A 12,688-nucleotide genomic window follows, 5' to 3' on the forward strand; every position below is an offset into this window, starting at 1 on the left:
TTCCAGGAGGAGGAAATGAAAAACCATAATGAAAATCTGCAAAGGAAAGAACTACAGTAAAGGAAAAACCAACCAAAGGAGACACCAAGTCAAGCTAAATACCAAAAATAAACAAGATGACTGGTAATACAAATCATGTCTCAATAATAAGCCTAAATGTTAATGGCCTAAACTCAACAATCAAAAGACATAGGCTGGTAGATTGGATTCAAAAAAAAAAAGAAGAAGAAGAAGGTCTAATAATATGCTGCCTTCAAGAGACTCATAGGAAAAGATGAAGGTGAGAGGTTGGGATAAAACATACCATTCACATGGCCTACCTAAGCAAGCAGAGGTTTCCATCCTCATATCAAATAAAGTTGATCAACAGGGATAAAGATGGACATTTCATATTGCTTAATAGAATCATTCATCAACAAGACATAACAACAAGACATATATGCCCCAAACAACGGAGCATCTTCATTCATCAATCAAACTCTTCTCAAGTTCAAGAGTCAAATAGGTCACAACACAATAATTCTGGGTAACTTTAACACACCTCTTTCACCTCTTTAACACACCTCTTGATAGATCTATCAAACAAAAGCGAAACAAAGGAACTATAGAACTCAATAATACAATCAAAACCTTAGACATAACCGACATATAGAGAGTATATTATCCATCAACAAGCAAGTACACTTTCTTCTCAGCAGCACGTGGTTCCTTCTCTAAAATACACCATGTTATGCCACAAAGCAAATCTTACTAAACACAAAAAAGTAGAGATACTACCCTTCATTCTATCAGACCATGATGGAATGAAATTAGAAACCAATGATAAAATAAAAACTAAAAGCTACTCCAACACCTGGAGATTGAATAATATGCTATCAAATGAACACTGGATTGCAAAAGATTTCAAGGGGGAGATTAGAAGAGGTAAATGAGAACACCAACACCACATATCAAATCTCTGGGACTCCATGAAGGCAGTGCTAAGAGGAAAGTGCATGGAGTTCATTCCTTCAAAGAAGAAAAAGTCAACAAATGAATGACCTCACATAACATCTCAGGGCCCTAGAAAGAGAAGAACAAACCAACCCCCAAAGCAGTAGGAAACAGGAAATAATTAAAATCAGAGCTGAAATCAATGAAATTGAAACAAAAGAAACAATGGAAAAAATTGACAAAACAAAAAGTCATTTCTCTGAAAAATAAATAAAATTGATAAACCATTAGTCATGCTAATGAAGAGAAGGAGAGAGAAATTCAAATTACTAACATCCATGATGAAAAAGGAAATATTACGATGGACCCTACAGAAATATAGAAAATAATTAGAAATTATTTTGAAAATTTGTACTCCAATAAAATAGAAAAATATCGAAGGCATCGACAGATTTCCAGAGGCACATGATATGCCTAAATTAAATCAAGATGATATACACAATTTAAACAGATCAATTTCAAGCAAGGAAATAGAGGACACCATTAGAAGCCTATCAACCAAGAAAATCCCAGGACTGGATGGATACATGACTGACTTCTATAAGACCTTTAACGAAGAACTAACACCAATACTTCTCAAACTATTTCATGAAATGAAAAAGAGGGAGCACTTCCAAACAATTCTATGAGGCCAATATCACCCTGGTTTCAAAACCAGACAAAGACACATCAAAGAAAGAAAACTTCAGACTAATATCTCTAATGAATATAGATGCAAAATTTCTCAATAAGATTCTGGCAAATCAAATACAAAAACAAATCAAAAAGACAGTGCATCATGATCAAGTAGGGTTCATCCCAGGGATGCAAGGTTAGTTCAACATATGGAAATCAATAAATGTAATTCATCACATCAATAGACTCAAAGATAAAAATCCTATGATCATCTCAATAGATGCTGAGAAAGCATTTGATAAAATACAGCACCCCTTCATGTTCAAAACACTAGAAAAACTAGGTATAACAGGACCACACCTCAACTTTGTAAAGGCTATCTATGCTAAGCCCCAGGCCAACATCATTCTAACTGGAGAAAAATTGAAAGCCTTCCCTCTAAACTGGAACAAGTGGATCCAGGACCTAGGAATGCCCTCTGTCACCACTTCTATTCAACATAGTTCTTGAAACTCTAGCCAGAGCAATCAGACAGATGAAAGAAATCAAAGGGATATGGATAGGAAAAGAAGAACTCAAATTATCACTATTTGCAGATGATATGATTCTATACCTAGAAGATCCAAAATATTCCATGAGAAATCTCCTAGAACTAATAAATGAATTCATCAGAGCAGCTGGATATATAATCAATACCCATAAATCAAAGGCATTTCTGTACATCAGTGACAAATTCGCTGAAAGTGAAACTAGGAAAACCACCCCATTTACAATAAATACTTGGGAATAAATTTAATGAAAGAGGTGAAAGACCTCTACAATGAAAACTACAACATGCTAAAGAAAGAAATCAAAGAAGACCTTAGAAGATGGAAAGATCTACCTTGTTCTTGGATATGCAGAATTAATATTATCAAAATGACCATACTACCAAAAACACTATACAGATTCAATGCAATCCCAATCAAAATCCTAATGGCATTCCTTATAGAAATAGAAAAAGCGATCATGAAATTCATCTGTAAAAATAAGAGACCCAGAATAGCCAAAGCAGTCCTTAGCAAGAAGAGTGAAGCTGGTAGCATCACTATTCCAGACCTTAAACTGTACTACAGAGCAATAGTAACAAAAACAGCATGTTATTGGCATCAAAATAGACCTGTAGACCAATGGTACAGAATACAGGACACAGAGTCTAACCCACATAACTTTAGTTATCTTATATTAGACAAAGGCACCAAAAACATACATTGGAGAAAAGATAGCCTATTTTTAAAAAAATGCTGGGAAATCCACATGTAACAAAATGAAATTAAACCTCTATCTCTCACCATGCACAAAACTCAAAGTGGATCCAGGACCTAGGAATTAAACCAGAGACCTTGCACCTAATAGAAGAAAAAGTAGGCCCAAATCTCCATCATGTTGGTATAGGCCCCAGCTTTCTTAATAAAACTCCTATAGTGCAAGAATTAAAACCAAGAACCAATAAACAGGATGGATTCAAGCTAAGAAGCTTCTTCTCTGAAAAAGAAACAATCAGTGACGTGAATAGAGAGCCTAGAGAATAGGAGCAAATCTTATCAGATAGAGCACTTATCTCTAGGATATATAAAGTATTCAAAAACCTTAACACACACACACACACACAACAAATAACCCAATCAATAAATAGGCCAAGGAACTGAACAGGTACTTCTTGGAAGAAGATATACAATCAGTCAACAAACATATGAAAAAAATGTTCAACTTCTCTAGCAATTAGAGAAATGCAAATCAAAACTACTCTAAGATTTCATCTCACTCCAGTCAGAATGGTAGCTATCAAGAATACAAACAACAATAAGTGTTGGCGAGGATGTGGGGAAAGAGCAATTCATACATTGCTGGTGGGACTGCAAATTGGTGCAGCCAACCTGGAAAGCAGTATGGAGATTCCTTGGAAAACTTGGAATGGAGCTACAATTTGACCCAACTATTCCACTCCTCGGTTTATACCCAAAGGTATAAAAACAGCATACTACAGGGACATAACCATATTAATGTTTATAGCAGCACAATTCACAATAGCTAAATTATGGAACCAACCTAGATGCCCTTCAGTAGGTGAATGAATAGGGAAACTTTGGTATATATACAAAATTCAACATTACTTATCATTAAAAGAGAATAAAATGATGGCATTTGTAGGCAAATGGATAAAGTTGGAGAATATAATGATATGTGAAGCAAGTCAACCCCAAAAAACCAAAGGCCGAATATTTTCTTTGATATGAGGATCTTGACTCATAATGAGAATTGGGGGGGAGTATGGGAGGAATGGAGGAACTTTAGATGGGGCAAAGTGGAGGGAGGGGGAAGGAGGAGGCATGAGGGCAGGAAAGACAGTGGAATGAATTAGACATCATCACCTAAGTACATGTATAAGACACAAATGGTGTGAAAATACTTTGTGTACAATCAGTGTCTATATGTGAAATATGAAATGAATTGCATTCTGCCATCATGTATAACAAATTAGAATACATTTTAAAAACTAGGAAAAAAAGAGAAGAAAGCAATTCTGTCTGGCCTGCTGGTGGAGTTCTGCTCAGTTCGTCACCAAGGGCTGCGGGGCAAGGTGGTCGTGGGCGATGCAACAGCACGGGTTTGGGGCACAGCGCCGTTCTTCTTGAGAACATGGCTGTTGCCATGTCTTGCCAAGTGTCGGAGCCTAGGACACATGTGCTCAGGTGGGATGGCTGCAGGCTGGCCTAAGGCCAGAGCGGTGGGTGCTGTTGGTGGGTCCGTGAGGGAGGCTGGCCTCCAGGGGGCCAGGGCTCTGGGCACAGAACTGTTGATGCATCGTTTCAAGAGTGGTCAGTCACTGTGCTAAGTGGGCGAGAACAGAGCTGGCGGTCCTGGTGCTGGGAATTGGGTTGTGCTGCTTCACGGTCTGCATCTGTGTGATCATTCTTCAAGTGCTGCTTTGGCTTCTGTTGCTCACTGAGAGTGGAGAGGGCTGGTGAGCAGGTATGGGCGTCCCCAGCTGTGTGGACAGGGGTGGAGCTGCAGGGATGCGGCAGGCAGCTCTGGGGATGAGCCCGAGTTGCTCTCCTTCACCTGTGTGTGCACTCCCTAGCAGTTCAGCATCTGCTGGGTGCCAGGGCGGCTCTCCCTCCTTCTGTGGGCAGCTGTGTGCCTAGAGGGAGGAACAACATGCTCTTCCTCTGAGCAGACAGAGGAGGCCATGATGCATGGTCAGGAGGGAAAGCTTGGCCTTGGGCGTGCAGCCAGGGCTCAGCACCCGGGAGCTGGCTGCACTCCTCCATGGCTCCTCTTGGATGACTCACTGCTCCTGGGTCTGCTCTGCTGGGCCAGGTGGAGCCCCCAGCAGTGGGGAACCTGCCAGGGGACACCGCCTGGAGGGGGCATGGCAGCTGCTCTGGTCCTCCTGGTCCGAGGGGCCTGCTTGACCTGGCTCAAGCTGACCCGTTACTCTCTGGTGTTGCTGTTACCATAGCAACCAGCATGCTTCTGGCTGGTCCAGACTCGATGCCAGTTGGTGCCTGTCTCACAAGCTGTTCAGAGGACGCACCCTGCTTTCTCCGCCAAAGGCACCTTGCCGGAAAGTGACTCCCGCTGCTTGGGTCTGGAGGTTCTTTGCATAATAAACAGGAAAAAAAAAAATCTCAACTCTGTGTTTTCCACTGAAGACCATTTCTCACAGGACTTCCAAAGTTTTTCCCTGAGAAACATAGGAACTTCCAACACCCACACTCATTGCCACAACAAGACACAAACCAACCAAAACAAAAAGCCCAGAAAACCCAAAACGGAAAGCAAGTGAGAATGCAAAGGTGCCAGAACCCAGAAGGCTGGGGCTGAAGGTCAGCAGAATGGCGCTAGCTTCGGGTTCAGATTTCTGGACTTTGTGAGAGCCATCAGTCCCCATCCAGAGCTGGGAGGTCACAGGGCTGCCTGGACATCAGCAGTCTCCCCATCTCCCCTCCCATTCTGGGCCTGCTTCTCCTCCTGGCCTGTGATTCCACCAGGCATGTGCGTGTGGGGCTCCTGCCAAAGGTGCTGCAGGAGGTCTGCCTCGGACCTATTGGAGCTCGTGGGTTTCTTCAGCCCTCACCAGACCGTGTCTTCATGACCCCCCCCCCAACAAGAGGCCGTCAGGAGAGCCGCCGGGGCAGCCCCCACGGGCAGCAGCTCCAGAGGCCTCCTTTGGGTCCTCCCTGCACAGCTGATAGCCATCGATTGTTCCTCTGTGATTCCCAGATATGAATCCCAGGGCCTTCTGGTCTAGATGCGTCTTGGAGCAGAGGGGCAGAGCTGAGTTCTGCTTTCACAGGACAGGGGCCTGAGGTCCCAGACACAGACGGCATGGGAAAGGGCACATGAGGGTGAGACCCCAGGCAGCTCTTGAGGTCACAGCTGCTGTAGTCACACACACACCCCAAAGCATGTCAGTGCATGGCAGACAGGGTTCACTGACACCGAAAACCTCACCCAGTTAGACTTCTGCGTCCAAACTGCATCAATGAAAAGCTAAAAGAAGCAACAAGTTGCATCTGTCCTGCCTTTGGGCTCCACTTTCAAGTTGGCACTTGTCCAGTGAGCAGGCCTCCTGTCCCCGCCCCTGGTGGCAGCACCGGGCCTTGGCGTGCAGAGGCCCAGTGGAGCTGCGGTTCCCATGCCACAGTGTGCGAGGCGACTACTGGCCCTGGTGTGGTGCTCTCCACTCTGAAGACGGGGTGCTGAGGGGCTTCTGTCTGGATTGGTTTGGTTCATTTTGTTTTCAGGGTCGACAGGAGACAACTCCCTGGTCCCTGAGCAGTGCTGGCAGGCATCAGTGTGTGCCCCCAGTGGCACTGGCCAGGGGGTGTCCAGCATCTGTCTTTCCCAACCTGTGCCTGATGCAAGTGGAGCCCAGTGCCAGGTGCTGCTAGTGTCAGAGTGGCTCAGAGGCAGACGTGGCCCTTTGAGGTGAGCCCAGGTCCTAGATGATCCTTCCAGCACGCTCAGCGTCAGACCTGCTGTTTGGGCCTGCAAACCCCTGAGGCAGAGCCAGGTCAGGAGCCTTCTGCAGGGCCACTGGGCGCTGGTGCCCTGAGGCACCATCTGTTTTCTCCAAACATGTTCAGATGTTTCTGGGAGCTGCTCTGAACAGGAAGGACCAGTGGAGGGTGCACAGGGACCCACACAATTCATGTTGCTGAGGATGTGGGGAAAAGGCACACTCATACATCGCTGCTGGGACTGCCAATTGGTGTAACCACTCTGGAAAGCAGTATGGAGATGCCTCAGAAAACTAGGATAGGAACCACCATTTGACCCAGCTGTCCCACTCCTCGGTCTATACCCAAGGACTTAAAACCAGCATCCTACAGTGATGCAGCCAAATCAATGTTTATAACAGCTCAATTCACAATAGCCGAGCTATGGAACCAACCTAAGTGTCCTTCAACAGAAGAATGGATAAAGAAAATGGATAAAGATAAAGTAATATTCCATTGTGTATATATGGTACATATACACAATGGAATATTACTCAGCCTTAAAGAAGAATGAAACTATGGCATTTGCTGGTGAATGGATGGAACTGGATAATATCATGCTAAATAAAATAAGCCAGTCCCCAAAACCAAAGGTTATATGTTTTCTCTGATATGTGGATGCTAACCTACAACAAGGGAGGATAGGGAGGAGAAGTATAGAAGTTCATTGGATTAGATGAAGGGCAATGAAGAGAAGGGAGGGGGCATGGGAATAGGAAGACAGTAGAATGAATCAGAAATAACTTTCCTATGCTCATATATGAATACACGGCCAGTGTAACTCCATACCATGTACAACCACAGAATGGGGTCAAAAGTGTAATGTGATGCACCCTATGTCCCTATGTATGTATAATATATCAAAATACACACTGCTGTCATGTATATCTAAAAACAACCAATGCATAAGCAGAGTGAGTGGACGTACAGAGGTTGAATCACATGCCTTGCTTGAAGTAAGTTTGTTATTTGGAAATGTCCCTGTGATTGGGAGGTGCTGAGCGTTTGCGTGCCAAGTGATGACACATGTCGTCTTCTCTCTTTAGGTGAAGCCAAGAACCTCCCCTCCTACCCTGGGCCCAACAAGATGCGGGACTGCTACTGCACAGTGAACCTGGACCAGGAGGAGGTCTTCAGGACCAAAATTGTGGAAAAGTCACTCTGGTAAGCCACTGTGCCTTTACTTGTTAGCCACCGGGTTCCCTCTGTGGCACCCGCCATGTCCCGTGTTCTTGGCCGTCGGCCCAGATGTGAGGGCTCTGCTGGCAGGCGGTCACTTGGGAGCTTCTGACCTGGGCCCTGGTGTCTGCTGGATGCTCCTAGCTGGCCACCACCCCTTCCCACCAACACCAGTTGCTCTTTTCAGTAGAGACCACTGCCAGGAAAGTGTCAAGGGGTTTCTGAGAGGGGAGAACATTCTAGAAGTCTTCTTTTCAACATCTCCTTTTGCATTTTCCTCAGGAGAGTGTGTTATAGGGGCACTGAGGTGCCTTAGTTAAGAGGCCTAGAAAACATCTGTCCATCAGTTAGATGACGGCATTGGTGAGGAGAACTGACCTGCCCTGGGTCTGAGCCTCCCTTGTGATGGGGTTGTGGGGACTGGTCAGGATGGCATGTCCTGGGCAGGGGAGCCAGCCTGTCTTCTGACAAGCTCCAGCCCAGGCACCACTGAAGAGGCCTGTGCCTGGTGGCGGGAGCAGGTGGGGACAGAAAGTGGCAACAGGGAGGCCAGCGTGGCTGTGCACGGGTCAGAACCCCGGCAGGAGACCTGGGCAGCCTGTCTGTCCTCCGTGTCAGCGGAGTGGGCCGCTGTCTGGTGGGCAGGCAGCCTGCCAAGCAGGCACTCCACGGGACCAGAGGAGCCGTCTGGAACCAGTGACTCCCCTTCAGCCCGAGTTCAGGGCTTGGGGTCTCAAAACAGCTGTTTTCCTTCTGAGACCATTTTTAGCAGCTGAATGTTGCCTTGCTGTTGACTTGCAAGTGGCAGCACCCTCCTCGTGGGCTGGAGGCTGTCCAGTGCTGGGCAGTGGCCGAGGCCTGGCCCCAGGCTGCTCAGTCACCCTGGCCCCTCCATCTGTGTATGCCCACCCCCTTCCATTGTTTTGACTGGGACCCTTAGGGCTGGTGGGGGTCTGGAGTCAGTGCAGGGAGAGCCTGGGGTTGGCGGTGAAGTGGCTGAGTCTCTAGTTAGAGAGGCAGGAGGGCGAGGAGCCTGCCCTGAGTTGCAGCCGGTTCATGCAGGAGACTTCCCTGCTGCCTGCACCTGGTGTGCCAGAGGCCCGAGGAGGGTGCACCCGGGACTTGCCTGGGTCCTGGCCAGGCTGGCTCCTCTCCAGACTGCTGAGGGGTCGGTGGGACTCGTCTCCGTCGTCTCCGTCGGGGTCTACTCTCAGGTGAGGTGGAGAGGCAGGGCCCACTGTCTTCCAACATTTCGCAGAAATCATGGTTTCTGGCTTGGGGGCCCCAGAAGCTGCCTCTGGCACAGGAAAGGAGGCGTGCCCACGGCCAGGAGCAAGCAGTCCGCAGGCAGAGCCCCTCGCCGGCAGTCCACGTTCCCACTTCTTGGCTTTTGGCTGGGCAAGTGCTTCACAGAGCTCAGACAGACAGGCACAGGGCCCAGGCCCCAGGCACAGAGAGGGGTCGGCAGAACGGCCCCTGCTCCACCGCCGGGCATTTGCTCCTCATGAGTTTGCAGCCTGGGAGAGCTGTGGTTCTGCAGCCCCACTCCACATGGGCCCTGGCCAGAAGCCGGTTAGTGTCTGCTGTGGTTGAGCACCTCCAGCCCCCTCTTTCCATCACACACTAAGTCCCAAAGAACAGGATTGGAAGGGAAAGAGCGCAGGTGTGCAGAGCCTTGAGTCTACCTGCAGAGGAAGCTCACGGCCCTTGGCGTCTGCAGCACCGAGGTCCAGTAACCCAGCTTGACATGTGGAAGCAGAAGCAGGGCTCCAGGTTGAGCAGGTCAAGGCCGAAAGGAACGACCCTGCGGATTTGAAGAGTAGAGCTCCTAGAAGTGAAGGACAGCGTCTAGCTCCTTGGTGTACAGCTGACTTCAGGAGGCCAAGGGAGATGGGAGGCCATTTGGAACCTTGCTCAGAGTCAGCAGGAGGCCCAGGGACGTGGAAGGTGGAGGACAGGGCGGTGGCAGCCCCACTGGTCTGGGCATCCCAGGAAGAGCGTACTAGGGCTAGCTCAGGGTCCCTGTGGCCTCAGCTTGGGGGTAGGCCCAGAGGCAGTGGGTCTCTGTGGAGGTGTCTGCTGGAGTCTGGGTGAGAGGAGGATGCCAGACCTGTGGGTGGCTGAGGAGCAGAGCTGAGGGCCTGGCCCTTGAAGGCCCTGGACACCTCACTCCTCCAGCACGATGCTCAGGAAGCCAAGGCTGCCCCTCCCGTGTGCCCACAAGCTCTCCCAGCTCAGCCTCTCCTTTAAGAGCCAATGCTCCGGACACTCCTCTGGCAAAGTCACTGTAGGAAGCCAAGGAGCCCATACTGTGCATCTGACCTGGCGAGAGCCCCAGAGCCCGGCCCTTCTACAAAGATGTGCCACAGACTCTCTCCACTGGCAAGGGAGAAGGCAGCCCCTGCCCTCTTCCTCACTCACAAAAGCTGCTTTCGGGGTCCACGTGCGCCAGGCCTTCCCCGTGGGATGGGCTGGCTGGTGCCCTGGGTGCATGGCCCTGTCGGTGGCTACAATGCTGTCCTAGGAAGCGTCCCCTTTCTCCTTTTCCAGTGCGGGCCAGAGGCTGCCAGCTGCCCCCTCAAAGTCTGAGCTAAGAACTGCTGGAGCAGACTCCCCCAGGAGAACAAGCCCCTCTCCCCTGCCTTGTCCTGTCTCCAGGAAAGTGACTTTGGGAAGTTTCTGTGCCACTAAAAGACCTTCTCCTGCTGTAGAATGTGAACTTGGTCACATTGCAAAGCTGGGTGCCCAGCCCTCCTATGGCAGCCTGTCACCATCCCCTCATACACCAGTGACTCTGTGACAGCAACGGGAGTCTGCTGAAAGCTCATAGGGCCCCAGGGGGACACCTGGCTTCCACCCCAGGGTGCTGCCCCCCAGGGCCTGGAGGGACAGCTGAAGGGCAGAGCAAGTCACACAAGCAAGTGAGCATCTACTGCAGGTTCCTCAGTCCTTGCAGGAACATTCCCCGAGTGTCTGCCTCTCGGTCTCCCCGCGTCCAGGTCAGGATGGGGATGCGGTTTGCACCCAGGGCTTGTGGTCCTGTGTGGCGCTGACACTGCTGCCTCTCTACAGGGTTCTGTGGTGAAGACGGCTCCTGCTCAGTGCGAGCCCTGGGTCCTGGTCTAGCCCGTGGCCCCGCAGAGCCATCTGGGGCTGTGCAGAGACCCTGGCTCCCTGAGCTGTGCACCTGCTTCCTTCATGGTTATGTCTGGAGTGGCAGGCCCCAGAGCCCCCTCCCAGGCTGAGATTTCTCCAGAACTGATCTGGAAATCTAGACACAAAGGTCCGCCGGCAATTGTGCTCAGTAGTGGAGACCCGAGAAATTTTCATTCTTTCTTTCCTATGTATATTCTACATCAAATTAGCAGTTAAGAAACAAAGTAGACAGCCCTGTAGTGCTAACGAAGTTGGGCTGGTTGGTGCCCAAGCCTGCGGAGTCTGCAGGGAAGCGATCCAAGTGTCCCTCAGCCCTGGGGTACACCTCTTGTGGGGTCCCAAGAGGGCACATTCTGCCCAGACCAGAACATGCCCTCACTTGGGAAATATGCTTTGGTGTGGTGGGAAGATCTCTGCAGCTCTGAGTTTTAGGCAGGGCAGAGGTCATCTGGGTCAGAAGGTAAAGGGACAGTAGTCGGTGGTTTGGGAGACAGACCCCCTGGAGTTTTCGTAAAAGCACGCTGTTGACTCAAAAATGCCAACTTTGAAATTGCCGGATGCTCCAGGTCACGTTCTCTCTCCTGAGGTTGACTTTTCTCTAACTGCCCACATTAGTGAGCTTGAATTCCACGAGCAGGGAGTGCCTGCTGCCCAGGGGTCACCATGCTGTGTGGCCTGCCTGCAGCCCCTCAGACCCTGGAGCACAGAGACACTCAGGGGAGACTCAGCCCTCCCCCTTGCCCCAAGCCCTCAGGCCCAGATGTTGGGAAACGAAGGCAGGAGCTTGCGGCTAGCAAGACACTGGGGACTCAGAACTTGTTCTTTTCTCATGACCAAGTGTCACTTGTCACGAGGCTCAAGCAGCCATGGTGGGGTGGGGCAGCGGTGGCCTCGCACAGATGTCGGGAAATGACTCAAGGAGAAGTTGGTGGTTTCTCTGTGAGTCCCAGTGAGGCCCTGTGTGACCCTCCCGGCCAAGCCCTGCTGGGCTCGGGGGATAAGGGAGGAGGGAGTCGGCTCAGGCAAGACCCAAATGAGAGGCCCACTGCTTCCTGCAAGTGTCTCTTTCTCTGTGGAAGTTTGTTCACTTGAAACTGTGCCGGCTCCTTCAGCGTCTCCCTCTGACCTGGCAGCCGGAGGGAGGGAACGCTGCTGCCCTCACACAGCGCACCTAAGACAGGCCCCGGGTTCCAGTGGACGCTTCCTTTATTTGAAAAGAAGGCTCTGGAGCCCGAAGGCCGCAGGCCCAGCCTGTGGCTCCTTAATCATGCATTTGACTGGGTTGATCCAGAGGGACAAAGCCAGGCCTGTGCAGGAGACGCCCCGAGGCTGCCCTGGGACGGCACTGGGACCCTTGGAGGCTGTCAGAAAGGATTCCTTGTCTGCAGGGCAGCCTGGGCAGGACGAGGGTGGGGATGCCCTTGTGCTCGGTCATTTCCTTTCTCTTTTTGAATACATGCTGTAAATTCTGCAGTGGGAAGAGATGGGCAGGGCTTCCCATGGAGGGGAGAACGGTGGAGCCTGTCACCTAGGCCCTGTCCCGGTCCTGGGCTGTGCAGCTGGGAGCCCGGTGGCCAGGTCCCTCCCCTCTGGCTCGTCCTCCCTGAGCAGGGGACACAGTAGCACACCTAGTGTCCGCCAAGCCTGCAGAGGATGTGCTGTGGCTGCTCGGACCCTCCCCACCGTGGAGCAGGAGATGG

General features: G+C 50.1%; 1 protein-coding gene across 2 annotated transcripts in view; it reads left to right on the forward strand.

Moving 5' to 3' along the window:
• Window positions 1-12,688, forward strand: part of Rasa3 (RAS p21 protein activator 3) — a 74,991-nt gene that overhangs the window by 18,875 nt on the left and 43,428 nt on the right. For both annotated transcript variants that reach the window (XR_006854030.2, XM_046454791.2), the window contains exon 2: window positions 7,700-7,817. Coding sequence is in view for 1 of the 2 variants with exons in the window: in XM_046454791.2 (XP_046310747.1) it covers window positions 7,700-7,817 (118 nt within the window). In the remaining variant the exon portion in view is untranslated. The remainder of the gene's footprint in view (window positions 1-7,699; window positions 7,818-12,688) is intronic.

This window comes from Marmota monax, unplaced genomic scaffold, assembly GCF_021218885.2.
Source record: "Marmota monax isolate L192 unplaced genomic scaffold, Marmota_monax_Labrador192_F-V1.1 WCK01_AAM20220418_F8-fsc00026, whole genome shotgun sequence".
Classification (NCBI taxonomy): Eukaryota; Metazoa; Chordata; class Mammalia; order Rodentia; family Sciuridae; genus Marmota; species Marmota monax.